Raw genomic sequence first — 26,180 nt, 5'->3', positions numbered from 1 at the left:
CTAAGGAAACACTGCTGGACATAGCCAATAAGCCAGCCCCACCTCAGCTCTTCACACTGGAAGCACATGTCAGGCATGATGCCACAAAAACAGGACACATGCACTGGTGAAAGGAAGGATGAACAAGTAGTTAAGCATACATCTACCCATTTTGAGAGAAATCTGCTTTCATGGAGATTTGTGATAGCCACCAGCATTTTACAGGTTTAAATTACCCCCATGGCTGTAGGGAGACCTGTATCACAACAGGAGGAGGAAGGGGAACTCTCCCTGGTTTTATTAATTTCAGATAATTAGTATAAATTCAGTTAGGTTGCTCACTCCTGCAAGCATTAAGCCCTAAGTTTCCTAATACAACATGCCATTCCTCAACATGGTTATTTAAGAATCACTTTCTCTGTCTGCTCAGTACCCAATCTGTGGATTGCCCAACAACCAAATCTTATTTAAACAAGTAGTTTAAATAATTTTTTTGAAAAAATATTCTTTCTCCCCCTTCACTAGACTAAAAAGAGGACAAATATATGGAATAGACTTAAGCTATTTCAGCAAAAACATATTACTGTGATAAACAGAGAAAGCATTTATTTATTGCTCCACACTGATGAATTCCATACATATCAGCAGTTTTGCCTCAGATAAGTTCTCCCAGTGGCACACAGACTGATTAAAATATTCAGCACACCTAGTCCCTTTGTGTACCAAGAGGGCATTATCTGGTAGCAAGGAAACAGAAAAAAAAAAAAAAAAAACAAACGAAAAAACAAACAAACAAACAAAACCACCAAACCACATTTTCATTTTTATTCCATAGGAGGACAGCCATTTCACCTAACCTGCCTTGACATATACTCAAACATCAGTACTTAGGGGCATTTCTGGGATTTTTCTTTTTTCCAGCTACAACCAAGGCATTCCCATCCTGAAATGAGAGTGCAGCTGGCGGGTTCTCACCTGGACCAAGGGTGGTTTCCAGCGCAGGTTCTTCAGAGGAGCAGGAGTGAAATGAAAAGAGCCGGTAGGACGTTTCTTAAGCAGCAGCCTAACGCCAGCAGGATTCTCTCGCAACTTTGCCACCAGATTTTTTAGTTGCCATCCAACCTGGAAGAGAATAAAGACATCTTTTATTCAGCATTCATTTTCTGAAAGCAAACAAACAAGAAAAACCCAAACCTCCCAAGTTAGACAGCTTGTTTTGACATGAACCTAGAAGAAATAAAGGATTCCAAAAAAGCCATCTTAAGCATTTTTAAAAAATGGAAAGTTCTTTTTTTGCAAGGTTTTTCATTTTCTTTCCAAGTTCTCTACTTAAGCTGTAAACTAAATACTAAGATATCAAGCAGTGCTCTTTATACCTCAGATCCAGTCCTAGAAGGATGCATGGATATGCTCAAATTGACTAACACAGGGATTCAGAGTGAATTACTTTTGTCATATTTCTTTCTCACATTGAAAGGCATTGCCTAATGTGCTAAGCAAAAATGCAATCATTACATCCAGGTTCCCAGATGCAAATGATTGGACAATCATTGCAAATTATTGTGGGGACATTTTAAAGCTCTTTATCTGCATTTCAGTGGACTGTAACAAGACATTTTAAACAGGTCTTAAACGCAACATGAACTATTTTAATATAATGCATAAAGCGCTTTTTACTGTATATTTATCAAAATATTGCAAATAATAAAATTTATCTTGAAAATAAAATGTTTAAAAGCCTCAAACATCAGAAATGAATGCCTCCTGACCCCATCCATGCAGACCCTGTGGTGCAGAGCAAGCATAAGGGAAGTTACTCACCACAGTTTGCTGATTAACCTGGATCACTTCGTCACCAGCGTGAATCTTCTGGGAGCGATCAGCAGGGGACTACAAAGAGGAAAACAAGAGTCATGTGCTGCATCAGGTCTCCCTCTGTCCCAAAACAACCCCCCACCAATCCAAGTCAAAGGTTGCATCAGCAATAATTTTCGCTATATGTAATTTTCACCTCTGCTGATGACTTGAGAAATGTAAATTAATGAATTGAATTATTTCTTTTTATGCTGGGGGAACTAAACAGAAAGAGAGAAGGCATAGCCCCCATCTGTTAAAGACCAAATTGTATTTAAGTCATGGGACAGTCTCCACTCTCCTTTTCCCTCCAGTTTGTACTATAGTTTTAGACAGTAGTGGAAGAGGCAGGAGGAGAATTTCTGCCCTAACACAACAACCATCTCAAAGAAATTTTATACAAATGTGTATTTATGTTAAAAAATACTTCAAGACTTTGAATGTACAGAACAAAGGATCAAAACCCTTCCAATCTACAAGATAGATCCTTTGCACTTACTCTTTTTGTTTTCCAATGTAAATAGAAGCTTCTGACTTTAATGTGAAACTGCCTGCCTGAATCACCAAAGTCAGCAGATAAAAATACTTTCACAGACAGGTATTTTTCAAATACCTATCTAATAATAATACACTTTAAAATACAATTTTCTTGGAACAAAACCTAAGCTCTGGGGAGCCGTTAGCAAGAAACAGACAAGTATGTCAATATTTAGATTTATCAACAGCTGCTGCAATGCACCAGCCTTTGCTGCACTGCAGTTATTAACAACACCCTCACTGCTGTAACACACCAACTCCTACCAGCCTTGACAACACCCAAAGCACACACACATGCTACCTTGGTACATGCTGCACCCTGGTCACAGGAGAGCAACTCCTACCATTCCCTCCACCCCATGAGTAACCACCAGGCAGCAGGCCAGCTCTTCCTAGTGACTCCAGAACTAAGCACTGGGATTAAGGACTCCCTTCTCCACCTCATCACACCTTTAGACCTCATGTAACTTTGTTATGAGAAAGAACTGTGAGAATAAACAGTGCAACAAAGGAAGAAAACATGGAGAATTTGTGGGAGGCTTCAGCTATCATGAGTAACCCCATTTCTTCATTGTCTTCTTGCTTCCTCTGAGAGGAAATGCCTCTGTGGAAAGCTGCATATATAGGAGTCAACCAAGATCATGAAAAAATGTTGGGCCAGAGTCAAGTTTGTGAAAAACAAAGCTCCTTTCAAGCTGTCCTTTGGGTGACCAACAGCTCATCTGAGGGAGGGTGGAGGACCCTTGCACAGAGAACTCCTGCACCAAGTGACAGGTCACAGCACTGGAATCCCATTGTGAGAGCAGAGGAAAGAGCAGGTTTAGCTCTAGGCGAACACAACATGCAAGTCTCACGTAGGATGGCATTACTGAGGGATCCTCTTGGCTGACTCATACCAAATGGACTTCCCAGTTCTTCCATTGTTCAATTCAGGGATGTAATTCCATTGCCATTTCATCCACCAGCTCCTGGGGATAGCTACTAAAATACCATTCCAAATCTAGCAAGAAAACTGAGCTAAGATCCAGCCTGGGTCATATCTAAATGATACCACACCACCATAAAGCCATCAGTTGCTCACAGATCTCTCAGTTGCTTGTCAAGTTCTGTTGCTCCAAAGGAAGGAGTTTCTCCCAAGGAAGGATATTCCCCAAAGGAAGAGCCAGTGTTGATAACAAAAAGCAGACACTTAGCTCAACACAGAAAGCTACAGAAGGAATACAGACCCAAGACCTACATGCAGAAGCAGCTTGTCAGCAGTCAACATTACATTCTTTTGCACTTATCAGATGTTAAAATTACTGCAGAAGTGGACATGATCTCTGTGGCAGATCCTATAAAGAGTTATGCCAGGACAATAGCATCAAAGCTATAGAAGCTTACACTCTGCAAGCACAGATTTCCACACTCTCTTGCCTGGTCCCTGGACCTGGCAGGGGAACAATTAGAATCACTGGTTCTTTCCTATTCACAAAAAAGCATTGCAGCAGCAAAAGCCAAGTTTCTCTGCTCTTTTTTTTCTTTCAGTCACTGCTCCTGGACAGTAGTAGCCTGTTTGAAAACACCACAGCATCACCTGCCAGCCTCAGCTGCTGGCTAGAGGTCTACTCCTTCAAGGACTGCCCAGAAGCCTTCAATAAACCCTCAGCTGCAAAGGACTCAGTGTACAAATAAAACAAGGAACCACCTGCAGTAAAAAACTAGTTGCCTCTCTTGCCAACTACTTCCTTCCAGCTGACCACTCTTAAAGTCTTACTTGTTCATACTTGTTTTAGTCTGCAAGGTAATTTTGTTATGGGACAGCTCATTGATTTAATTACTCATTAGTGAATTTAGCACACTACCACCTAAATGCTCCCATTAGGGGAGATTGCCTTTGCCAGTGGAGAGCAAATACGCCCAAGACTTTGTTAAGCAAGATACCGTAAGAGCTCAGAACAGCAGATACAGTAACTTATTAAAGCAATTACTTTAATGCCAAGCATTTGAACTAATTTGTGTACTTGCAGAAACTGGTTTAATCAGACTAACAGTGAAACATGCAGGCACAAAATATTTACAAACTGTGGAAAAACAAACCATGGATCACGCAGTACTTAAAGTAGTAATGCCATGCAAGTCATGTCTAAAACAACAAAAGTAGTTAAGTCAAACTAACTCAATCAAAGCTGCTGTCTGAGGTAATCTACATTTGCTTCACTTACATTTTCTGTAGTTCCAGTAATTACATGCAATCCATCATAAGTTGATTTGATGTACATTCCCTAAAGAAAAAATGAAAAACAAGTTTAAAGGCAAAACAAACCACATAACTTATCTGATTAAAACGCTGTTGGCAACAGACTCAAAACATTATTAAAACCAGTTAACAATTTGTATATTCTCCCTGAAAAAGTGTGTAGTCTAATATTACAACACTCTAAACTTCTTCACAGATCACTTTTAGTGTAATTTATTACAATATTTATAATGACTTAAAACACCTAGTGTATGGAATAAGACTTAGAAACACTCTCTGGTTGGTAATACCAAACACTGCTGATTTTTCTGCCTTGTCAGACTTTGGCCTTGAACAGAATTTTATTTCCTTACTATCCAGCCTGCTTTAGAGAATTACAGGTTTTACTCGGTGGCCACCAGTTCTCTCCAAACAGAGCAGACCCACACAGATGGGCTACAAGTATTGCTGACATGTTCTTTTACAGCTTCTCTTGGTAAGTCGATACACAGACAGCCTCATAACCACAATGCTTACATAAGCACTAAAGTTCCAGCAGAGTATTTGTGGCTCTGTATGCTAATGCTGAGTGTGAACATAAGGACAAACTGGATGAAGTGGGTGTTGACTACAAGAGCACTAAATTAAAAATCATGAACAGGCTATTAACTAATAATTACATAGATTTCCCACAAAAGGTGACCAGCAAATTGATTTCATCATTTATAAAGAAATACATAACTACTTTTCCTTTCTACATCTGTTGTTAGAAACTCTGAGAAGTACAGTATTGGATGTTACTCAGAGGCTGAAAGCAGCTTAGATGCCTGAAGTTATCACACTTGCTTTAAAAATAGATGGAAAATTATATGATCTTTTTGACCCTTCCTCTTCAGCCAATTCTCTGCCTGTTTTCCAGTCAGTATCCAATTGGGTGCACCCACCTCCTTGTTTCTTATTTAGGCCAAGCTAGACTGACTCTGCTTCAATGGAGCTTATGTATTAACAAAGAGGTTCCCATTATTTCAAAAATGCATGACTGATTCAGTCGAATCCACTAGTCTAGGTAAAACTATATAGCACAGTACGACTGTGCAGTTTTCTCTAAAAATGCTCATCTCTCCTGCCTTCAGGGCTAGGAGTGAATACAAATGCATGTAACAATTTAAATTCCCTCCAACTCATTCTAACACATCTGTTCCCTAGACAGAAAATCCACCAAGATTTCAAATTAAGTTTCTCATAACCAGCACTCAGCTAAGCAGAATCCATTGAACGAATAAGAGTCAGTAATAAGACATGGCCAACAAAGAGTTAAAAAATTCTCATTTTCCTGCTAACAGCAAACCTCCAAAATTCTCCCATTCATCTCTATCTTGCTATAAAAAACATAAAAAAGCATCTTTCAAACAATCATTTCTCATTGCCTTCTCCCTCTCCCAGCCCCCCTGGGAAAAAAGTGGCTATGGTAACCTGAAAAAATAAAACTCCTAGCTTCACAAGCATTTGTAAATTCTTCTGTAACACACAAACCTTCAACAATTTAGAATCAGAAATTATATTTGGTGTCAAGCCTATTAATGTGCATATCTGTCCCTGGCAGCCACTCCAGCACACCACCTGACAACTGACCTTTAGGGTTCATTCTTGTGCCTCTTTCTTTTCCCCACAGGTTACTATAAGATTTGAAATACCTCATTTTAAATACACACTTGTATTGGCTCACAGGGCTACCTATTAAATACTGGGAAGATCAGGACACTCCAGCCTTGCTTCTTACCAGGCCTTCCCCAGGTTTAATGTTGGTTAAATGGACCTCCTCCAGACAGGCACACTGGCTCATCAGTGGGTCTGTAGTGGACCGGATGGCTTTGTCACAAATGCCATTTAAAGTCTTGGCCTGCAATGAGAACACACAAAAAACAGGAAAATTCTCTCTTGGCTTCTTCCTCTTTTAGTTTCAAAGGATATAAAGCAAATGAGTTCTAAAATCACTGAAATAGAAGATTCATTTGTACAGATCTATTCTACAGCATGATTACATCCTTATTGTAAAACTGAAACAACCTGTTTCCATTAGTGCCACCTTACCATCACTAACAGATGCTGACACAGCCTCTGTCTGAAAAAATAAACACAAAAAATATGCCAAAAAGTTGGGTCTGGAGTTTGTTTGCTCTAACCAAAACAGAACTCATTAAAAATTGAAACATTTCGGTGATTCCTTGTGGGAACAATTGACATTTTCATGTTGTTCTGTATTTCTGCTATAAGAATACAACTAGCCATGTGTCACAAAAAGTGATGTGCTGGCCATTGACATATCTGCACAAAACCTGACAGTATAAGGTAGGACCATCCAGCACTCAAGTGCTTCTGCAGCACTTCTCTCCATTGTGCCTCTGAACTGACCTCTTCTGGAATGCTTACACAGGCAAGGTTCATATTTCCTTTTGACCAAAACATAACTGATCCTAAGCCAACATTATAAATAAAGGCCAATTCTGACCTTGGCGTGTGTGTCAGTAAAGTTGGAGGCAGAATGGCTTTGCCTTGCAGAACACGTAACTATCAGAATGTCTAATTAAACATGAAAAAAGAAGAAAAAACAGTCAAAAAATCTGTGCCCTCTCTACACTCACAAATTTCATTATGTCCCACTGTGTTTTCTGCTTTGATATCAACTGAAGCAAGCTGACACTCCAAGTAGGTTACAAAATCTTAAAGGAGAGGGGAGAGAAGATTAGTACACAGTACAGTAGTTAGCTATAAACAGTTTGAGAACCTGCAAGGTAAGTCACCTTTCACAAGGGGCTTGAATCCTTCAGTCAAAGTAGACACGTGTAACTACAGAATAGGGGGGAGCTGTGTCATAGGAAGACATTGGTTTGGATTACAATGGTCCCTGGAAACAATAGCTCCAACGTTTTCTGTTTCGTTTTACGTCAGATTTCTAGAGCAGCAATAAAATAAATCAAAACAATGTTTAAGTGTGAATGTGAGGAACTGCTCAAACAAGGGAATTCCAAACAACAATACCTACTTCCAGGGTGGGTGTGCACAAATGGAAAAAGAAAGATACAGAGAACTCCCTTTTACATGGTCTCCTTATTTATGAACAAAATTATTTTTAGTTATTGTGCTACTAAATTCCTAAGCATCTATGAGCTACCGGAAGGCCTTATCAAAGAGCACAGCCTGGTTCATGTCAAAAGCAGGAAGCGATGATTAACTGTTACAAAATATAAAAAGCATTCCATTACACTCTGCATTTGGTCACAAGGCTGCTTCAAACAGCCCTAAAAACTCAAGCTCAAAGTACAGAGCCAGAGCTTCACTTTTGTGGCAGGGCAGCTCTTTTACAGGAAGAAGCATAATAAGGCAGAGCTTCTGCTTCTTAGGGTGCTAAATGCACTTCACAGGCATAATTGATTTATTTAGCCTGTGATATTTTACAGGACTAGTCCTCCCTTGAAAATTTGAGGTTAAATTCTCTTGGAAATATAGCTGTGTAATGAAACTTTAAGGCATACTTGACTACATGCTATCACTGCACACAATCCATCTGCTGAAATTTCAGTGATTTCCTCTACATGAAAGAACATTCACAAAACAACTCATAGTAATGTTTACTTGCATGATATGCTTGTGCATTTGGGACTGAAAAGCTGCTGTCAATACAGTCAGCATAGAAGCAACCGAAATGAATGTGAATGCAGACAGCTGAGTTTCAACAGAAACATAAACTTACCACAGTCTGGACTTTATCTTCCATGTCAGCCACAGTGCAATCCTAAAAATAAAACAAGAACAAAACCCCTACATTAACCAATAAACATGGAAACAAATAATCTCTGAAAACTCTACAAAACTGCCATTTTAACCTGAAATAGAAAGAGTTATTCATGCTGCAGGGATTAGTCAGATTAGTTTCACCCAGTAGGGCTCAAAAGGACTATTAAGCAACTATTTTCTGGCCCTGGCAAAAAGCAATAATAAACCTTGAAAACTAAGAGAATGTGGGATTCAATTACAGCAGCTGACTTTTCTAGAGAAGCAGAACCTTGCACAATTAAATCAGATTCTCAGATGGCCAGGCAGATGTGCCTGCCTTTCACTGATAAACCCCAACTCAGGTACTCCTCTGCCCCAGGCATTAAAATGGATCTAAAACATACTGTTAAATATAGAAGGGAACGTGATTTTCTAAAAAATATGCTATCAGTGACATTCCTGAAGGGCAGAGGACTGCACACAAGGCATTATTTACATAGTCCAGGTATAAAAGCCTTTGACCTGAAACAAGTTCATGTAAAAATCTACAGAAGTCTTCACTGTTTTCTGCAAGTAGTGCTGAACTGGAGAATGATATTATTCTCAGATTAAAAAGTTAAAACAGCAAGTAAATAATAGACCAAGATTTACAATATCTACAAGGAGAAAACCCCCAAGCATTTTAATAGGCTGAAGGAGGAGTCATATTGTAGAAGGTTGTGGAGGACTTTCCCCTATTTTTCTCTGCTAAATACATCTGCACAAATCAATAGCAAATGCCATCTATCATCACACAGCCAAAATGCTCAATGTTGCAAAGTCCTTCTGCTCCCACTCATTTCTGTTTATACTGTTTATTATTTAACCCTTCAAGTTTGACATGGAACTTTAGGTGGAGTAAAATCCTGTCCTTGAATCTATATAGCTATCTTCAAAGGTAACTAGAATCTTCTTGCATTCCTGCCATGCTTTATTATGATATGCTTTTATGCATTATTTATGATTATGCAGAGCAGCATTGGTTCCATGAGAGGCACTGGCCTCTTCTTCATTAGAACTGACCACTTGTTTCTGTAGTCTATGTCTTAATAAGAGATACTTTTGAAGTCTAAAAATCGTCCTAATGATTTTTCCACTGTTCTCTTTTCCACATCAGGAGACTCCTTAAGACTATTCTAGCATATGTGCCCTGTCCCAGGACAAAACCATGTTGGTTGGTTCTTCCCCCATTAATACTTTTACCATATGCACCAAGCCCATCTTTTATTATAGGTCATATCAAATTGGCAGAGAAGTAATCTGACATTTTTTTAAATGCCAGGGTTGCTGTTCACAACTTCCATTCCCCTGCCATCAAAGGCTGACCTAACAGAAAGATTAGACACACTTTTTAGCAGCTTTACTAATACATTCAGCAATCTCCTATCTCAGTTCTGTAGCACTCTTGGGTGAACACCATCTGCTGCTAGAAACACAAACTGTTCCACTGCACAGTCTGCACATCTGTAGCTGTAAATCACTGAGTTTGTGCAATTGCACACAGAGTGCCCCAGCAAGAAGGGCACTGAGCAGGAGGCATGCGTATCTTGGGGTTCCCAGACACCATCCTTTCACAATGACAACTGACATCATTGGGTGGCATCACACCCTGACAGCTCAGGATGTTTCTGTCCTTTGCCATCATCCCTTCAGCATGGGGAGGAAATCACCCACGTAACAGGGCATGATCCTCCAGAGTTCAAACATTATATGGGCACAGAATAATGGTTATGAGCAAGTTTGGCAGTCACTGAAGTGTGCACTGTGTGCACTGAAGTGCTTCACAGCCACAGCAGTGCCACGCTCTCAGAACAGGCTCAAAAATAGGCAGCATTATTCAGAGAGCAAAATTTTATGGCAGCTGCCAAGATTACCACGGCTGCCCTTTTAGCTATTATCTATACAAGCACTCATCATACAGCTGGTAAATTAAAGTTTTGGAAAATATTCTGGTCTTGCAGTAGTGGCAGAAGCAGTCTGGCTAGTGGGATCTGCATCATAAAAGTGTCAGCTCCTTCCATTACATGCAGCATTTCCCATTTGATAGCTAAAACTTCCTGCATGGGACAAGATCTATGGAGTCTGCAAACATAGGTACAAAAAACAATGGAGCCATATTTTTGTTTAGAGTTAGCACTGATAACTGTTTTTCAACATGCTGCTTGGAATGTGAAAATTTTCAAATGCCGATCAACTATTTCAAAGACTAATCCTCTGTCCAGGAAAGCTCAAGAAAATAAGAGTAGCCTTTAAGCTGCAGTCACTTAAGACACAGCCAGCAATACCAAAATTGATAATTAAATTGAAAGGCAGGGGAAACAAGAAAAAAATCCCACGACTCAGAAACACAGACAGCTGAAACTGATCTTCATGGACTTTCAAAGTTAAAAGTAAGCTCTCATTCCCAGAACTGCCTTTCATTAGCACTCAGCACAAAGCAATCACACTACTTCCCCAACATCTCCTTTCCTTCCCTTTTGGAAAGCAGAGAGGAAAAGAAATCAGCTGACCTTTTGAACAGTAGTAGTGAGGTCCAAGCAGAGCTGAATGATTCTGTTCTTCATTGATGAGAAGTCAGCAATACCTGTAAATGGGGTCCTACAACAAGAGAAAATTCCCCTTAGATTGGAAGGACCAGCCTTCTCCCCATCCTACCTTAGTCCCATATGCTCTTCCTCACTGGTAAGTGCTGCAACTCTGACATTGATATAGGTGTGAGGATAGTTTTACAATGTAAATATTCCTGACTGCGTAGTCCTGCTCCACTCTTGCACCAAAATGGGGAATTTTCTAGCCCTGTCCTTGGGTTTACCAGTGAGAGAACCTTCAACTTTCTGACCAGACAAGGGGATAACAGTTCTCTAAAAGAAGAAAAATAGATTTTCACGTTTTACACACAGAGGTCCAGTGAGACTTAGAGAAGAATCATTATAGGTAGGGCAGCTTTAGGACCTGAAGAGTCCTACCTCTGATCTTTCAGACAATTTCAAAGCCTAGAAGAGGGGTTGAGAAATAACCATAGCAGGTCTAGAAATGGACAAGCCAGCAGTTTTGATGACTGTGAGTTACAGAAAAAAATTAGGGTGAGCTGCCAGCAACCGCGTGAGAGGAGAGGACCAGGTGAGAGGCACAAAGTGTTAACATCACTGCCTGGACACAGATCAAGTCCTTACTTGAGAGCAGGATAAAGGATAAAAGTGCACCTTGCTGCCAGTCCCTGTGCAGTTATTCTCCTAACTCTCCTTCTCAGGCAAGCTAGCTAAGGCTTTGAGAATTTATATTCATCTCTTAACGTGGACTGCACCCCTGCTGCAGCTGTAACAAAATAATTCTGTCTCTTTCCAGGCAAAAAAAAAAAAAAAGACCAAAAAAAAGAGAAAATGAAACAGTAGAGGGATAATCTCTCCCACTGCTCAGTTTTCAAATCACATAGCTAAGGCATGATTTCAGCAGAACATTAAAAAAATCTTTCAGGAAGGGATCTGCCAATGACAAGTAATTTAGAAGCTGGGAAAACCATGTGTATGAGAAACTGACCTAAAAGGGAACACTCCTACTTTTATAAATACCAGTTTGAGTGCAACGTTAACAGTTTCATTGCTTTTAGCAAGAGTGGAAGTGCAAGAATGATACTCTAGGTTAAATTTATCCACTAGAGGTCTTCTAGCAACACCAAAAAAGGGGTTAGTAACATCAAGATCTTTACACCCAAGCATCTAGGAAAGGCCCTACAAAGAGAAGCAATTCTTAAGAGCAGCAAATTAAAATACAACCATTTCATTCTTACCTGTCCAGCCATGCAAGCAAGGCTTTAGCAGCACCAATAAGCTCCACGACAGAAGTAAGGAATTCATTGGGGGGCTTGCGAGAGGTATTTCCATCATAATTGGAACTTTTCCTACGGCTGCTGATGTAGTTCTGCAGATTGTTGGATGACCCTCGTAGCTTGAGAACCAGGTTCTTCATATTGTCTGTTTCAAGGCCATAGTTCTGCAAGGAACATTATGAGGCTTGCTAAATATCCTTGTTGAGTTCTCCTATTTATTATAAAACAAGTTAAAAGCTCACACGGGATGAAAAGTCTTGATGATTTGCACAACTTTCTCATGTTTTTTTGGCAAAAGTGTCTTGAAAGATTTGTTCTACGCTGTAGCCAGTAAAGAATACTTTTACAAGTGCCAAACCTCAGTTTCTGTCATTAGTGAGATTTAAGGACACTTTTTCATCAGAATCAAGTCCCAATGTCCTAATAGATATCATTTACTTGTTAAATGTGTTGTTTTTCTTTGTGTTAAAGAAGAGCAAGCATTTTGTTTTTCTTAAAACATTTTCTATCCTGTGGTAAATAAACACTGAAGTAACATTTCATTCACAACTAAAGATAAGTTAAATCTGGTAAGAGATTAAAACATCAACAGGAAGCAAATGCAGTTTTGCAATCAAAAGCTTAAATAAATATTTGATTCACTAGTTTTCAGCAACTGTGCTCCTTGACTACAAAAATGCAATTACTTGCAAGTTTGAGGACAGTGTTAACATCATACATGGTAATTAAACCCATTTTTAGACATCAAAATTTTCATTCACTTACAAAACAAAGATCTGAGAGCCTTGCCTACAACTTCAACTTTATAGATTCAAATTCCTACTTTTCTTGAGAAAAAAAAAAACCAAAAACAAAAGAACACCAAACAACAACAAAAAAACACTCCCACCAGAACAAAACAAACACACAAAAGTACAAGAGTCCTGCCCTTCACTTTTCTTTTGCTGCTGCAGATTCTTGCAGAACCTAACTCCAAGTTCCATAGTTCAGTCAAATACACTCTCTACTCCTTCTACTTTCGTACTCAAAAACCTAAACCAACTAAGGCAAATTTTAATTCCATTTAATTCCTAGATGCTGGCTTGTATCTCCATTCCCTCCAGAGTGAAGCACCTGTAAAGCAGGCTGGAACATTTCAGATTAAGTTATTTACAAAATGTAAGAATCTTTGACCCAAAGAAACACATGTCTCCAGTGTATGGAGAGGTGTCAGCTACACAGCTACCTTTAAAATCCTACTGCCTCCTATGGAAAAGATCCCAGTGGGTTTAAGTTACACAAGTGCCTCCCTCCTCCACCTCAGGGCTCTTGGCAAGGAAATACCCTTAATGCAGCCAGGAGGAAGGGTTGAAAGGATATGTCCAATTTTAAAAAATGCCACTGTTGCAACAGCAAAGGATATCCTTAAATTTTCCAGGATTACAGAAGGGGAAAGATCTGGATTACTAAACAACTTTAAAGTACTTGCACACTGTGATGTGTGAACTTATCACCTTTAAATTTTAACAAAAACAACAACAACAAAAAAAAAAAAAAAAAAAAAAAACCACCAAGAAAACCCAGCACCCCAAGAGCATTATTTTGATGCATTTCTTGCAGTTAGTTTTATCCTCCTCTTAGAAGACTGAATATTAGTCTATTGTTGAGGGAATACTTTTTCACAAACAGGTCTGGATGTGGGGCAAGTTCCTATGATGACAAGAAAGTAGCCACATATCAGAAACCCTGCCCTTAAAGAAGGGAACTAGGGGACGCTGATCCCCTGCTTTCATAAAGGCACAGAAAACAGAAAATATTTTTCTGTGCAGAGGTACAACCCAATCACCCTGATCAGAACTTGAGAGTTTTCATGTAATTAAGTATCTCCAGATCTTTCTTTCTGTCATTCAGATGCACAAACTCAGCCAACCACCTGTGGGTACTTGAGATTAGAGGTGGCACCAGCATTTAAGAGGACATGTGTTGTTGATATACCAGGTAAGATTTTGGGCTTGGCCTTAAAACATCCACATACCCCTTATCACACTTTTCATCTTATCTATACCACAGGTGAGTCTGGTGTGACTCTTCCAGTTCAGGTAGTTTTTAAATAATTCTGTCAAGTTGTTCTCAGTTTTGAGGGTGACTTCAGCAACACAGGTGCAGCCTCTAGGGATGCAGGGGCTCCAGCTCATAACTGCAACATGTGCTCCCAAAAGACTCCCAAGACCCCACCACAGCTAAGCTCCAGGTCACTGCTCTAAGTTCCCTCCTACAGCTTCCCCCAAAGGCTCTACAGAGTGCACTTCAACTGCTAAACCAGCAGTTTGTGCTTCAGGAAAAGTCCTGACCAAGCACCACACCTACCCATAACACAGAGTATGCAGCTCTTGAGTACCAGGACACCAAATTGGACAACTGTGGATCAGCCCTAGTGGATGAACTACACCAGAAATAGGAGTCATCCCAACCCAAGCCACCTCTGCTCCACCAGTCCCCTCACTGTCTGTTCTAATACACAGAAAGCATTTTGCCCCTTCACCAGGTACAGCAATGCCTTTATCCAAGCTGAAACTCTCTTGACATCACCAACTATTCTTTCTCCTTCACTTGCAATGTCCAGTGTGTTGGGAGGGTTGGCTAGGGGATCTAAGCAATACAAAGAAATCTAATCCCTTCGTTTAGCTCCCTGAAGTAGCTCACTTCAGGGTCAGGTGAGTGCAAGCACAAAGGATCACTAATCAGAGGACAGGAGGGGGTGGAGACAGCAGCTGACTTGGATTAATTTAACTTGTCATAGAACTGTAGCCCCAATCCACGACAGATAGGAATGCTGATACTATGGCAGCACACCAAACAACCTTCACAGTGACACACAGTTGAAGTGCAAAGCTTAGCAGGCTTTTCTTGAAATATTTCCACAGGATTAAGGCTACAAGAGTTATCAAATCATTACTTAAGCAACCAAAAGGTTTTGGTTGCTTAAGTAATTGTTAGATGTTGCTAATGAACCAAAAAAAAAGGTTGCACTTTACTACTGCTCCCGATTTTAAACATCAAAGTTGTTTTGACCTAAACACAGGCTGAAGCCAGCGGTCAAGAGCACCTGATGTCAAACATTCCCAGGCTATTACTCATTAACCTGGGGAGCCACATGCAGGGCTGGAGGAGAGGCAGCACCCACACGTGCAGGAGAGAGCACATGAGCTCACTCCTTCTAAACTCCATCACATTTAATGAGAAAAGGTAATCTGACCAAATAATGGCTCACGGTCAGGCAGCCAAAAACAAAAAAATTAAAAACAAAACAAAAAACCAAACGTGGCTAACTGAAGTCAGAAGACCAGAGTAGTTGTGTCAGAGCTGAATTGGGCTGATGAAGAGCTCTGGTACTGCCCAGGGACAGCATCCTCTTCCCTTTCACAGCCATGGTCACATGCTGCAATGTGATGAGTTGGGCATGCTGGCTGATTGAACTGAAAACCTGCTCTGGGGGAAAAAAAATGAATAAAACCAGTTCAAATGCTTGCTCAGATGCTGACCCAACTCACTGCAGGCTATATAAAGAATTAACACAAGGTACTGTCACAGTCACCTGTTCTTGCTCTTTTCCTTCTAACAAAAATGCATTCTAAAGAATCCTCTGGAGTAGTAAATTTTCTAATAAACAACAAAAAATTTGAAGCATCTAAAATCTTATGTGGCAGTGTATAGATATCCTTTGACAATGATTAGGACCCAAAGAGTAAGTGTTCATGAATGCTTTTTTTTTCATGTTATGATGTTATATTTTGTTATGTTGCAAACATGCTGGCAGAACATTACCACCAGTAAAATGATGAAAGGCACAACTATGTCCTTTTTTTGTTTATGGGTTTTTTCAGGGCTTGGGGTGTTTTTGTAATTGTATATAACGAGTGCCTCTTTGTTCTAATCTCAAGAAAAATCCACTGCATTTTGTTTCCAAACTCTCCCATCATACAGTGTAGGCAAAGATTCAGAAATCAAATCCAAAGAACACATTTAAAGTGAAAATATTTGCATACTTTCTTGCTTACATTGTTTTATATTCATTAAGCCTCAAAAGCTTGTTTTCTGTCCCTGCTTTTGTGGTTTGAAAAGCAAAGTTAGGTATGTTTGTTCCCCTCTCCCCCAAATACTTCAATCAACAAAGAAACATGATCTTTCTTCCATCCCTTTTCCTCCTCCCCCCACCAAGCAGTACTGTCAACAAAAAGTTGATATACTCTAGTTGATTTTTTCCCCTCTTCAGGGGGAATTCAGGTCCTTTGATATATCTTCTAAATTCCTCAAATAAGTCTCCATCTGTTTAGAAAATTCTATTAGACCAACTCAACAGCAGCAGAAATGCTGTATTCCAGTCTGCACTCTCCTGCCGACTCCTCAAGACGCTGCATGTGCAGCCACTGCTATGAGAACATGAGGGAACGCTGCTTCATCACCAAAGCAGTAGAGAAAGATGCAATTATTTCCTTTTCACACCAGGAACTTCCAGACATATTTTTAGCTTAGTGCTGCCTAATAGTACTCAATGCCTAGAAAAACTAAATTAAAAAATTGGGTGCATTTGGTGTATTTTCTCAAGGCAAGGATTATGTTCACACTATTTAGTGACTGATCTACAGAGGCTGGAACAAAGGTCTCTGTGGTGAATGCTTGAAAAGAGATACTGCAGGAGAAAGAGGTCCCAAAGAGAGCTTCCTCACTGTCTGTAGAGAGCCACACGTGTTCTTGTGGTATGAGGGAACCAAAGCATTGATCTGAAGGAAACTTAGCTGGGAAACTGCCAAGGCAAAATAGATAAAAGGGGAAATTCTTCTTGGGAACTCCAGGACTGGGAAACCACCAAAATCCCCTCTCAGCCTTTCTCCACCAAGAATGACAACCTTGTGAAGAGTGACATCAGGCTGGCTCAGCCAATGCTACATTGCCACAGTGTGAGCTGACAGCTTAGTGGGGGTGGCAGTGGGGTCAAAAAGGGGGGAACAAAAAAGAAAAAAAATATTTTAAAAAATAAATAAAAAACATAGTTCCTTCGCTTACAAGGCCCCAAAAGTTGGGAAAGTGTCAGCATATGTCCACAACATCCACTAAACAATAAACATTCCCACTTTCAAAGAACTAATGCAGGTGGAATCAGAAACCTCTCTCTTGCACAAAAAGAAGAAACAACAACAAAAAAAAATTAGTTGTCATTAGCATTTAGTATCCCTTGGAAACAAAATCAGTGGTGATTCTATGCAGCTCCAAAAACCCAAGGGAACAGGCATCAAGAAGGTGGCAAAGGGCATACTGAAAACACAGGAATTCTTCCTTCACCTCTTAAAAAGGGAACAAGTACATTTCAGCTGTTATATGCAATATCTGTCTAATGCATTAACTTGAGCTGCATTTCACAAAGGATTTCCAGAAATGGGTCTGAGGTCAAAACTTTTGTCTACAAAGGAAATTAGAAGGAAATTGTAAGAGATAAAACACAGCTTTAGGTTCTGGCAGCTGTCCAGCTTTGTTCACTTTATTCTAACATTTTCAAGAGAATAAAAAACTGCCTTTGGGGACTACTGCATAGATGACTTCAGTCAGGACCATATACAGCCCATACTACATTTACTAACTCACCAGACCCCCACACTTGCCCAACAAGTTCCTTCCCACACCACAAACTGCTTTTCAGTCCAGCTACATTCTTCTATTAGGTTTTCAAGTTAATGTTAACATTTTTTGGTAGATCAAATACCTAAAGGAAATAAAATGTCTTTCAAGTATAAGAGTAACTTTTTTGAGAAACATTTTAGATCGTTTGAAGAGATTTCATTAAATATGCTTCTTTCAGTACAATTTGCTCCAGGTTGTGGAGTAGGAACACTCCCTGTAGCACCTCTCTGCAATAAAGTACATATCACAGAGACAATAAATACTCTCCATTTCAAGAAGCATATGCAGGCTGCTCCAAACCTTGCCTAATGTAGGGAAGGCAGGCCAGTGCTGGCCAAGGAATCATCAGGCAAGCTTTCCCACCCTCCTCCCTGATGTAATTATATATACCTCTGCTGCTCATTACACTGCACTACATCAAACAGGCCTTCAGGGCTGTGACCAGAATATGGCTTTTAAATAAAGCCTGCACTAGTAAAACAATCCAAAATACATTTATGCTTTTCAGAGCATGTTTGTTTTCAAAGTATCTGCAGTTATGTATCAAGAGTAGGACAAAAGAACAGCTTAAGTTCTGAATCCAATTAAGAGTTCAGCTAAACTGTAACTCAGGTGCTGAAACATCCCTCATCTCAAGAATTTTATTAATTCCTAGATTTGCTACAGAATTACCCTAAACCCATTTCAACTGATGTGAGACACTTCTAGCAGCTGTCATTTCAACAGGATGTTTTCTGTCTTCTAAGACAAACTGTTCACTAACAGGAGCCACAAGATCTAACAACGTCACTCAGACAACTTCTTCTTTGGAAGTGCAAGCAAATGAATTGAAGTTGCCTCTTATCAGGAAGAAGTTAGAGAACTATTTAATACTAAGCTTGCAAGAATTAAACAAATTCTTACTTTTTTCTTTTATTGTGACGTGTAACAGAAAGCAACAAAGGTATTCTGGTTTTATCAATCTTGCTTTGGCTATTACCCAAAAAAGCCCTTTAAGAAATTCTTTGCATATCTCTTCACAGCGTAACTAACCAGTGCACACAGGAGATCCACAGCCTCTAGAACCAGTTCCTGGTGTCCAATCCGTGAGATACCCAAGTCTTCAAGGTCCTGGTGAGAAATCTGTAACAGCTGTTCACCATTTATCTTCTCCCGTTCAAATTTATGGACATACTGCTGCAGGCAATCATCCAGGCCTACCAAAACACAAAAGAGAGACAAGGGGACATTAGTAACAAACAAACAAACCCCTCCCCCCCCAAAAAAAAAACCAAACTTGCAAACGGCAGGAATTTTAAGTTCATATAATATACAATGCAAAATTATGAAGGAAACTTGCAGTGTGACTGAGGTTGTGCCACAGGAGCACAGAAATACAGCACATAAGTTATGGGGATCTTTGGGTCACCTAAGTCAAGGCACAACCTGCCTGCTCCTTGTGCATCAAGCTCAGCCAGTAAAAATGTGCTTTGTTGTCTACATAGGCAAAGTGACCAAGGGACATACACATCAGGGTAACCCAAACCCTGAGGGGCATAGCAACAACAACAAAAATAACAACCGTCCAAAGATCCAGGGCAAGGCAAGAACAAAGACCTTGCCCAATGCCTGTTAAAAAAGCAAAGATACAAAAGCATAAAATGATGAGAAGGAAAATGACCAAAAAAAAATAAAATAAAATAAAACACAAAGGCAAAGCAATCAAAAGGATGTTTGGCTCAAGTCTCATTATTACCTTGATTTATAAGAGCCTGCAGCTTCCTGAAGCAGCCATTGCTTCCCCTTTCTGAGGATCAACAACACACACCAGTAAGAAATCGAAATAATTTTTCTATCTAGAAGTATTTTTAAAACAGTTTAGACTATTTTGTCCCAGCAATATCCCCAAAATCCTCACTTTAAACAATGATTCTATGATCCTGTTCTCTACAGTAGGTTTTTCCAAGTGATTACAGAAAGTGTTTCTGGTTTTTATCTCATTTTACTCTAAGCTTCATGTGTTAATCCTGTTTCCTTGTGTATTTTCTTTACTTCCCCTGTTATTTAAGAGCCTGTGAACAGCAACAATCTGGGGGAGAATTTGGATGGATGTGTTCTTTTTTAAATGTTTCAGTGCTCTTGTAACTCTGTTCCCCTTCAATATTTTGGCTGGAGCAAAAGGAACAGACCCAATTAGGTCTGTTTCATAGGAATACACCACACTCATTGAAAACAGTTGACATGAGCAAAAATTCAAATAACATATTTGACGTCTTCTTTGTATTGTCCAATACAGCTACATTGTTTTACCATTCCTTTTTAAAAAAAGGTTGAACCTTTACTTGAATAAAGGATGTTTATGCACAACTCCGGTTCAAAAGGAAACCATTGAGATGGACAGGATATCAAACGCAGCAGATGAGAAACACGAACAGCATCCTGAACTACAGAGAAACAAGAGCCAAAACACCAGCACTCAGCTCCACTCGTGGAGCTGCAGCAGCAGCCTGGAAAACAAGCACTCCCAGCACACTCTACCACCAAGAAAACACTTGACTCAAACCACAAAGGGAGTTTGAGGAGTCACATGAAACAAATTCACGCCCAAACAGTGGCAGGAGCAGGCACAGCTTCCCCACAGTGCCTGCTCACATCACACGGATGTGCAGAGGATGGGCTCCCAAGGCACAGCCTGACTGTGGTGAACACACACCACTCCATCTTCCAAGTCAATGAGGACAGACACCCCTTCACCCGACTCGGGCAAGCTTAATTACTGGAGTAAATCAACATCTGGCTGAACAAGCTCAACTCCTCCCTGTGCAGAGCTACCAGCGCACACAGCTTGATATTTAAGCGTAATTATGAATGGAAAAACCTGCATGCAAGTCTAGCAGAGTCTCCCAGGGCTACAGTTGTTCAGGGTGCACTCTTGTTTCTTCCCATATGTCTTGGCAAAGCTGCACAAATTTTGAAAATTGAGCCCACTGTTCTCTTTCCCACAGGCACCAAATTCCTCTTTAGGCTATACAAACTCTTTTCCCAGGAAAAATAATTAAAAAAAAATAACTGGCCTTCATTATTTAACAATTTATTTTTTCAAACAAATTCACAACCATGGCTGACATACAGTGCACATATTTGGCATTCCCAATTTTTATTGCTGCCTCACAGACCACTGTTTCCCATCATTTGCTCTTGTAAGCCCATAGTTTCCATTACAAACTACACAAACACCTAAAATAAAACACTTCATTCAGCATGCAGTCAAGGTTTTATTTTTTACTGGTTTTTTTAATGCAGTTTGGATTTTGCCTACTATCCTTTCTAGAACTTCATTCTATGCTAAAACGTGGAGATTCAAATGTATATATCCTCCCCAAAAAATACAACTATGGGTCTTCATTTGCCTGTGCTTTTTTTAACTCATGCTTGCCCATTCTTGATGGTCTATTAAAAAATAAAGGGCCTACTTTAAAAAAAAAAATTTAATCAAGAGCCCTTAAAAACAGTACTTTTATAACCACACTGTAGGACTATATTTAATAAAATAAGATATTACAATATTGCACAAATGTTGACTCAAAATAGGCACTACAGTGGCACAACTGCTCAGCTAGACTTGTATTTAAGATTAAATTACAAAACTGTGCAAAGCAGGAAGTCAAGACAGACCCACTAACTCATGTACTGGTAGATAGTTTAAGATGAGCTTACCAGCATTAGGAAAATTGTTATTATTTTTACTAAGAAACCTAGGGGGAAATATCAAACATTTTAATTGAGATTGACCACATTTTATAGCCTATAGTTTAATTTTCCATGATATGAATGAAATGTCTAATCACATGGGAATCAAACACATCATGTGCAAACCACACTTCCAAGAGGGAAGAGAGAAGGGAGGAAGGAGGACTCAGAACCCAATTCAATAAATTTTAATAATATTTAAGCAAAGTTCTAAAATCAGCATTCACAGGTCACCAGTAGTCTAAATGAACTGCTTATTTTTCCCTTCTTCCACACATCTCTATATTCTTTCCATGTATTTTTCCACGAACTTCAGAGCCTTATGGAGACTTGGTATTGTCAATTGCAATGTCTGGATATTGCTGAAGAACTTAGATGAATTAAAAACAATAAAAAAGCAAGTCGACATCACTTAGATAAATTCTTACATTATTTGAAAGACACTTTCTTACATGCCAGGTCACTTTCAACATGCAATATTAGCAGGTTTAAGCAAGAAAGTAGTTTTCTGTATTTCTGATAAAATACAATTAAGACTGACATTGAAAAAAGGTATCTATATTTATCTCCTTTATCCACTGAAGAGCCTTTCTCAAAACTAACCTATTAATTTTCAACTCAAAATGTGTTTAAAAAGCATTTGTCTCAATCACGTGTGAAATCTTTACACTATTGCACATACAACAAAATCGTGCACAAAAGAATGTCCTTTCTATTTATGTAATTGTTAGAGAATGAGGAAAGGTATAAATAAAAATAGCAATTGCAGAATATTATGCAAGTTTTAGAACACTAGTAGCAGAGATTAACTGGGGAGGGAGAGTGAGAGAAACAGACTAATTCAGTTAGGTTTTCACAACTCACACAGCACTTTCTGATGAACAAGAGTGTAATTTGAACAAAACTCCCTCCAAAATTTTGGCAGGTGTAGAGATGTGCAATAGATCCTAAGAACTGTCTAGACCTTTCTGTCTAAAGTAACCACCAAGAAAAGCACCCCTGAAGACATTCAATACCTTGCAGTCATGCAAAAACATTAGGACAGAGCTTACACTTAAGGATTTGCACTGATACCAATCTCAGTCTGTTTCCACAATTAAGAAAGTTATTTTGTATAAGAATTGAGAGGAAGAAAGAGACAACTTGGAGGGAGTTATGGGTGAGGCTCGGTTCCCAGCCATAACTATCGGTTTTCTTTTCAGACAGAATTAACATTTCTATAGTTGAGAGACATCAGCCATCGGGCAGTGGCATACCTGACTCCCCAAAAACTAGAGAGGTGTGTTTTGTGAGCAGAGTCCTTAAAAAAGCTGAGTTGGACACTACCAAACAATTTACTTACCATAAACAATTAGCTAATCCATTACAGGCACAGCTGACTTACCACCTCTTTTTTCCTCCCTCACTCTCTTTTCTTGTGATACTACATTCAGCAGACAGTGGTATCTGTGATCTCTTTTCTTGTGATACCACAGTCAACTGTCCGACAGAGCAGGGCAGAGGGAGCAGAGAGCGAGGAAGGGGAGATAGAGCAAGGGACTGAGGAAGGCACGGGGAGGGGAAGCTGCAAGGTGACAGGGATTCATTTACGTGCATTCAAGAACAGATTCTCGGGACAGCTCATAAAATGCCAAAAGTTGACAGCAGGAAGCAGGAGGAGCTCAAGCCACTTGAACAGAGGAAGAACTCACAAGTACAAAAGCTTTTCCTTACCTAGCAGGAATATGGGGATCATTGCTCACTGCCTCAAGGAAACAAAGTGTTATTATGATCACGTTCTCTCCTCTGTTGGGCCACTCTAACAGGCAGGCAGCACCTGGCATCTCAGCACAGAACCAAGGTTCAGCTACAGCCCTCATCCCATTAAGGGGCTCCCTAGGACCTTGGATAGCCTGTTAGGATAGGACTGCCAAAGTCATCTTTGCCTCTTCACCTTTAAACTGACCTTCCCACCTAAAAAAGTCACTTATTCTGGTCTCCTCTTCAGGGTCTATATAGTTGACATTTTTAGTATCAAAAGATTCCCTGCACACATCAATTTCATCCCTCCCAAGCCTTGAAAGATAATCAGTTGCATGAGAATCTTTGGGATATCCCATGGTACCATTATACTGTCATTTACATTCCACATCATTTTGTAACAGCTACTGTGATAGCTTCCTCTATCAGAGATCATTTCCTCTATTTCCAGGACTGGAAGAAATTAATCAAAGATAAAGAAGGAGGGAATCAGGACAGCAAATATACACTAGAAAGAGAAAATAACTACTTCATAAGCAGATAAACCAGCACCTGAGATGGCAAATGAAAATAAGGGTCTGCAAGGCAGCTGAAAGCTGAAGCAGCTCAGTAGGACAGATACAGGGTGAAAAGAAATAAGAAAAGTTCAAGGAGAAGAAAATATAGTATAGAATACATGGTTTTCTTTAATATAGAACACAGTGGGAAGGTTTTACACAATAACATCACAGATGCCATTCTTCTCCTGCAGTATCACAAACAGAACCAGGGACAACTTTAACAGAGGAATTCAAGGTTCTTTTAAAGGAGATAAAAAAATTAAACCTAGAGCAGTCAGTAGAAACTTATTTCACTAATAATTTGATCCTAGGTAGGAACTGACTTCCTAGGATCCACATGCCTGATTGTTAGCTATCATCAATGTTTTCATGTAAATCTTTCCAAAAGTTTCTGAAACAAAAGTTTAATTATCAACTAGTGTAAGCCACTTTTAGGGGCCAGAAAAGACCTCAAAGGTCTTAGCTTTCCAAGAAAATGCTTTCAAGAGATCTTTATATTATTGTCTAGTACAAATGTGAAAAAAACTTCCTCATTCCACTTTTTACTCTCATGTAATTTTAAAATCAGTCATAACACTGCCACCATCTGAAGTATCAATCACTTAGAAAACAAAACAACACATAATCAAAGAGCAAGAGCTTCTTATTAGCACCATGGAAAAATGTCTCCAGCCTAACCAGATTGTTTATTAAGTAAGCTCTCCTCATGTAGTCAATTGTGAGCAACTGTTCTATGGTTTTGTGTGAGCACCTGCATTCTGAAGAGGCAGGCACAACGTGCTGCCTCACCAGGCACTGGGCACAGCTTTGCTGAGCACAGGCACTGCCAAGAGCTGTGCAGAAGTTTCTTGTCAGTCTCCCCCATCACACAGGGATGGTAGCAGACAAATTGCTGGGCCCTGCCTGCCAGTCGGGATGCAAAGGGCAGCTCTCTCATTAAGGTCACAGCAGGACAGAGGGAAATGGTGAAGCCTCCAGCCTCGATAATGAGTGCTTTACTGTCCCCTCTGTAATCCCTCCTGACTGACAGTTGCACAGAAAGGCTTTTGCAACATGTTTCTATTTTCAGTATTTTCAACTAATATATTTAGCCTGGAAAAACAAGCTCCATACTCATGCATTCATGTTACCTCAAAATAAATCCATTCATTCCATTTAAATCCATCCATAAATCCCTTAGCTTTTTATTTTTTTTTTTTTTTTAAGCACAAAACTGAAAGCTTTGCCTTGTAATAAAAGAACTCGTGGGTAAATTTGGGTTGTAAGCTATCCCAATCAGTAGGGAAACAGAGACTATGTTTAACCTTTAGTTGCTCAGTATAGATACAATCTTAGACTGACAGCCCTTGTGTTATGCTACACTTTTTATCAGTGCTCCCTACAAAGCCACTGATTGCAACCATTCTGGCAGTGCCTATTACTTGGTCCAGACAGTAAATCTGAGGACAACTCTAAGCTTTAGCACTTGACAATCATAAAGTATCTTCAGAAAGAGTCAAATAGCTTGCTGAACCCTTCCAATACTCCAGAAGTTTTATAAGGCAAGAATTCTCTCTACAGAAGCCAGAAAAATTACCTCAAATTTTCCTCAAAAAATATTTTCAGGAAACTAAGCAGACATGGAATAAGTTTTACAGAAGAAAATACTTTGGGGAGAAGGACATGATAAAGGCCTATAAAGCCAGAAGTGGCCAGAAAGAACACAGATTGCTCATCATCTCAGGATGAGCAGGAATCAGAGTGCAGCAAGCATGTAACAGGTCAAAACAAGTCATAAAGGAGTGACTCTTCCTTCACACAGCAGTATGCAATGAATGCTCAACATCCATACACAGATTCAGGGAAAGGTGAAGAGGTTCATGAAACAAAGTGCCACAGAAGCCAAGTCTGACCCTGACAGATTTAAACAGAGATGGTTTAAGGCTTGAGGAATGGGAAATGCAAGAGGAAATACAGTGTTTCATCTTTCCTCTTATATTGCTTAATTTATTCCTTTTTGGCAAACATTCTGGACAGGACACTTAGCTAGGCAGCACAGAACACAGGACTATCACAGCTGTGCCATACACAGCACCACAACATAGATGGCAGCTTCCCTTTTAATTACTTTTAGAACCATAGAACTGTGTGGGTTGGAAGGGACCTTAAAGATCATCTATTTTCACATTATTCTCTCCACAGCCTCCCAGTATGGGCAGGGACATCTTCCACTGGACCAGATGGCTCAAAGTCCCATCCAGCCTGGCACCGAACATTTCCAGGGATGGGG

The 26,180-nt window shown here is 39.7% G+C and overlaps 1 protein-coding gene across 1 annotated transcript in view; it reads right to left on the bottom strand.

Annotated features, from left to right (window-relative positions):
- The window catches only part of CNKSR3 (CNKSR family member 3), a 58,223-nt gene that overhangs the window by 11,059 nt on the left and 20,984 nt on the right, over nucleotides 1-26,180 (bottom strand). The window contains 8 exon segments of the mRNA XM_036379949.2: nucleotides 955-1,101; nucleotides 1,801-1,869; nucleotides 4,575-4,634; nucleotides 6,369-6,488; nucleotides 8,340-8,381; nucleotides 10,912-10,999; nucleotides 12,189-12,391; nucleotides 18,915-19,078. Coding sequence (XP_036235842.1) covers nucleotides 955-1,101; nucleotides 1,801-1,869; nucleotides 4,575-4,634; nucleotides 6,369-6,488; nucleotides 8,340-8,381; nucleotides 10,912-10,999; nucleotides 12,189-12,391; nucleotides 18,915-19,078 — 893 coding nt within the window.

Source organism: Molothrus ater, chromosome 3 (genome assembly GCF_012460135.2).
Source record: "Molothrus ater isolate BHLD 08-10-18 breed brown headed cowbird chromosome 3, BPBGC_Mater_1.1, whole genome shotgun sequence".
Classification (NCBI taxonomy): Eukaryota; Metazoa; Chordata; class Aves; order Passeriformes; family Icteridae; genus Molothrus; species Molothrus ater.
The sequence above is the reverse complement of the archived record's forward strand: the minus strand, read 5'-3'. Positions and strand labels throughout refer to the sequence as shown.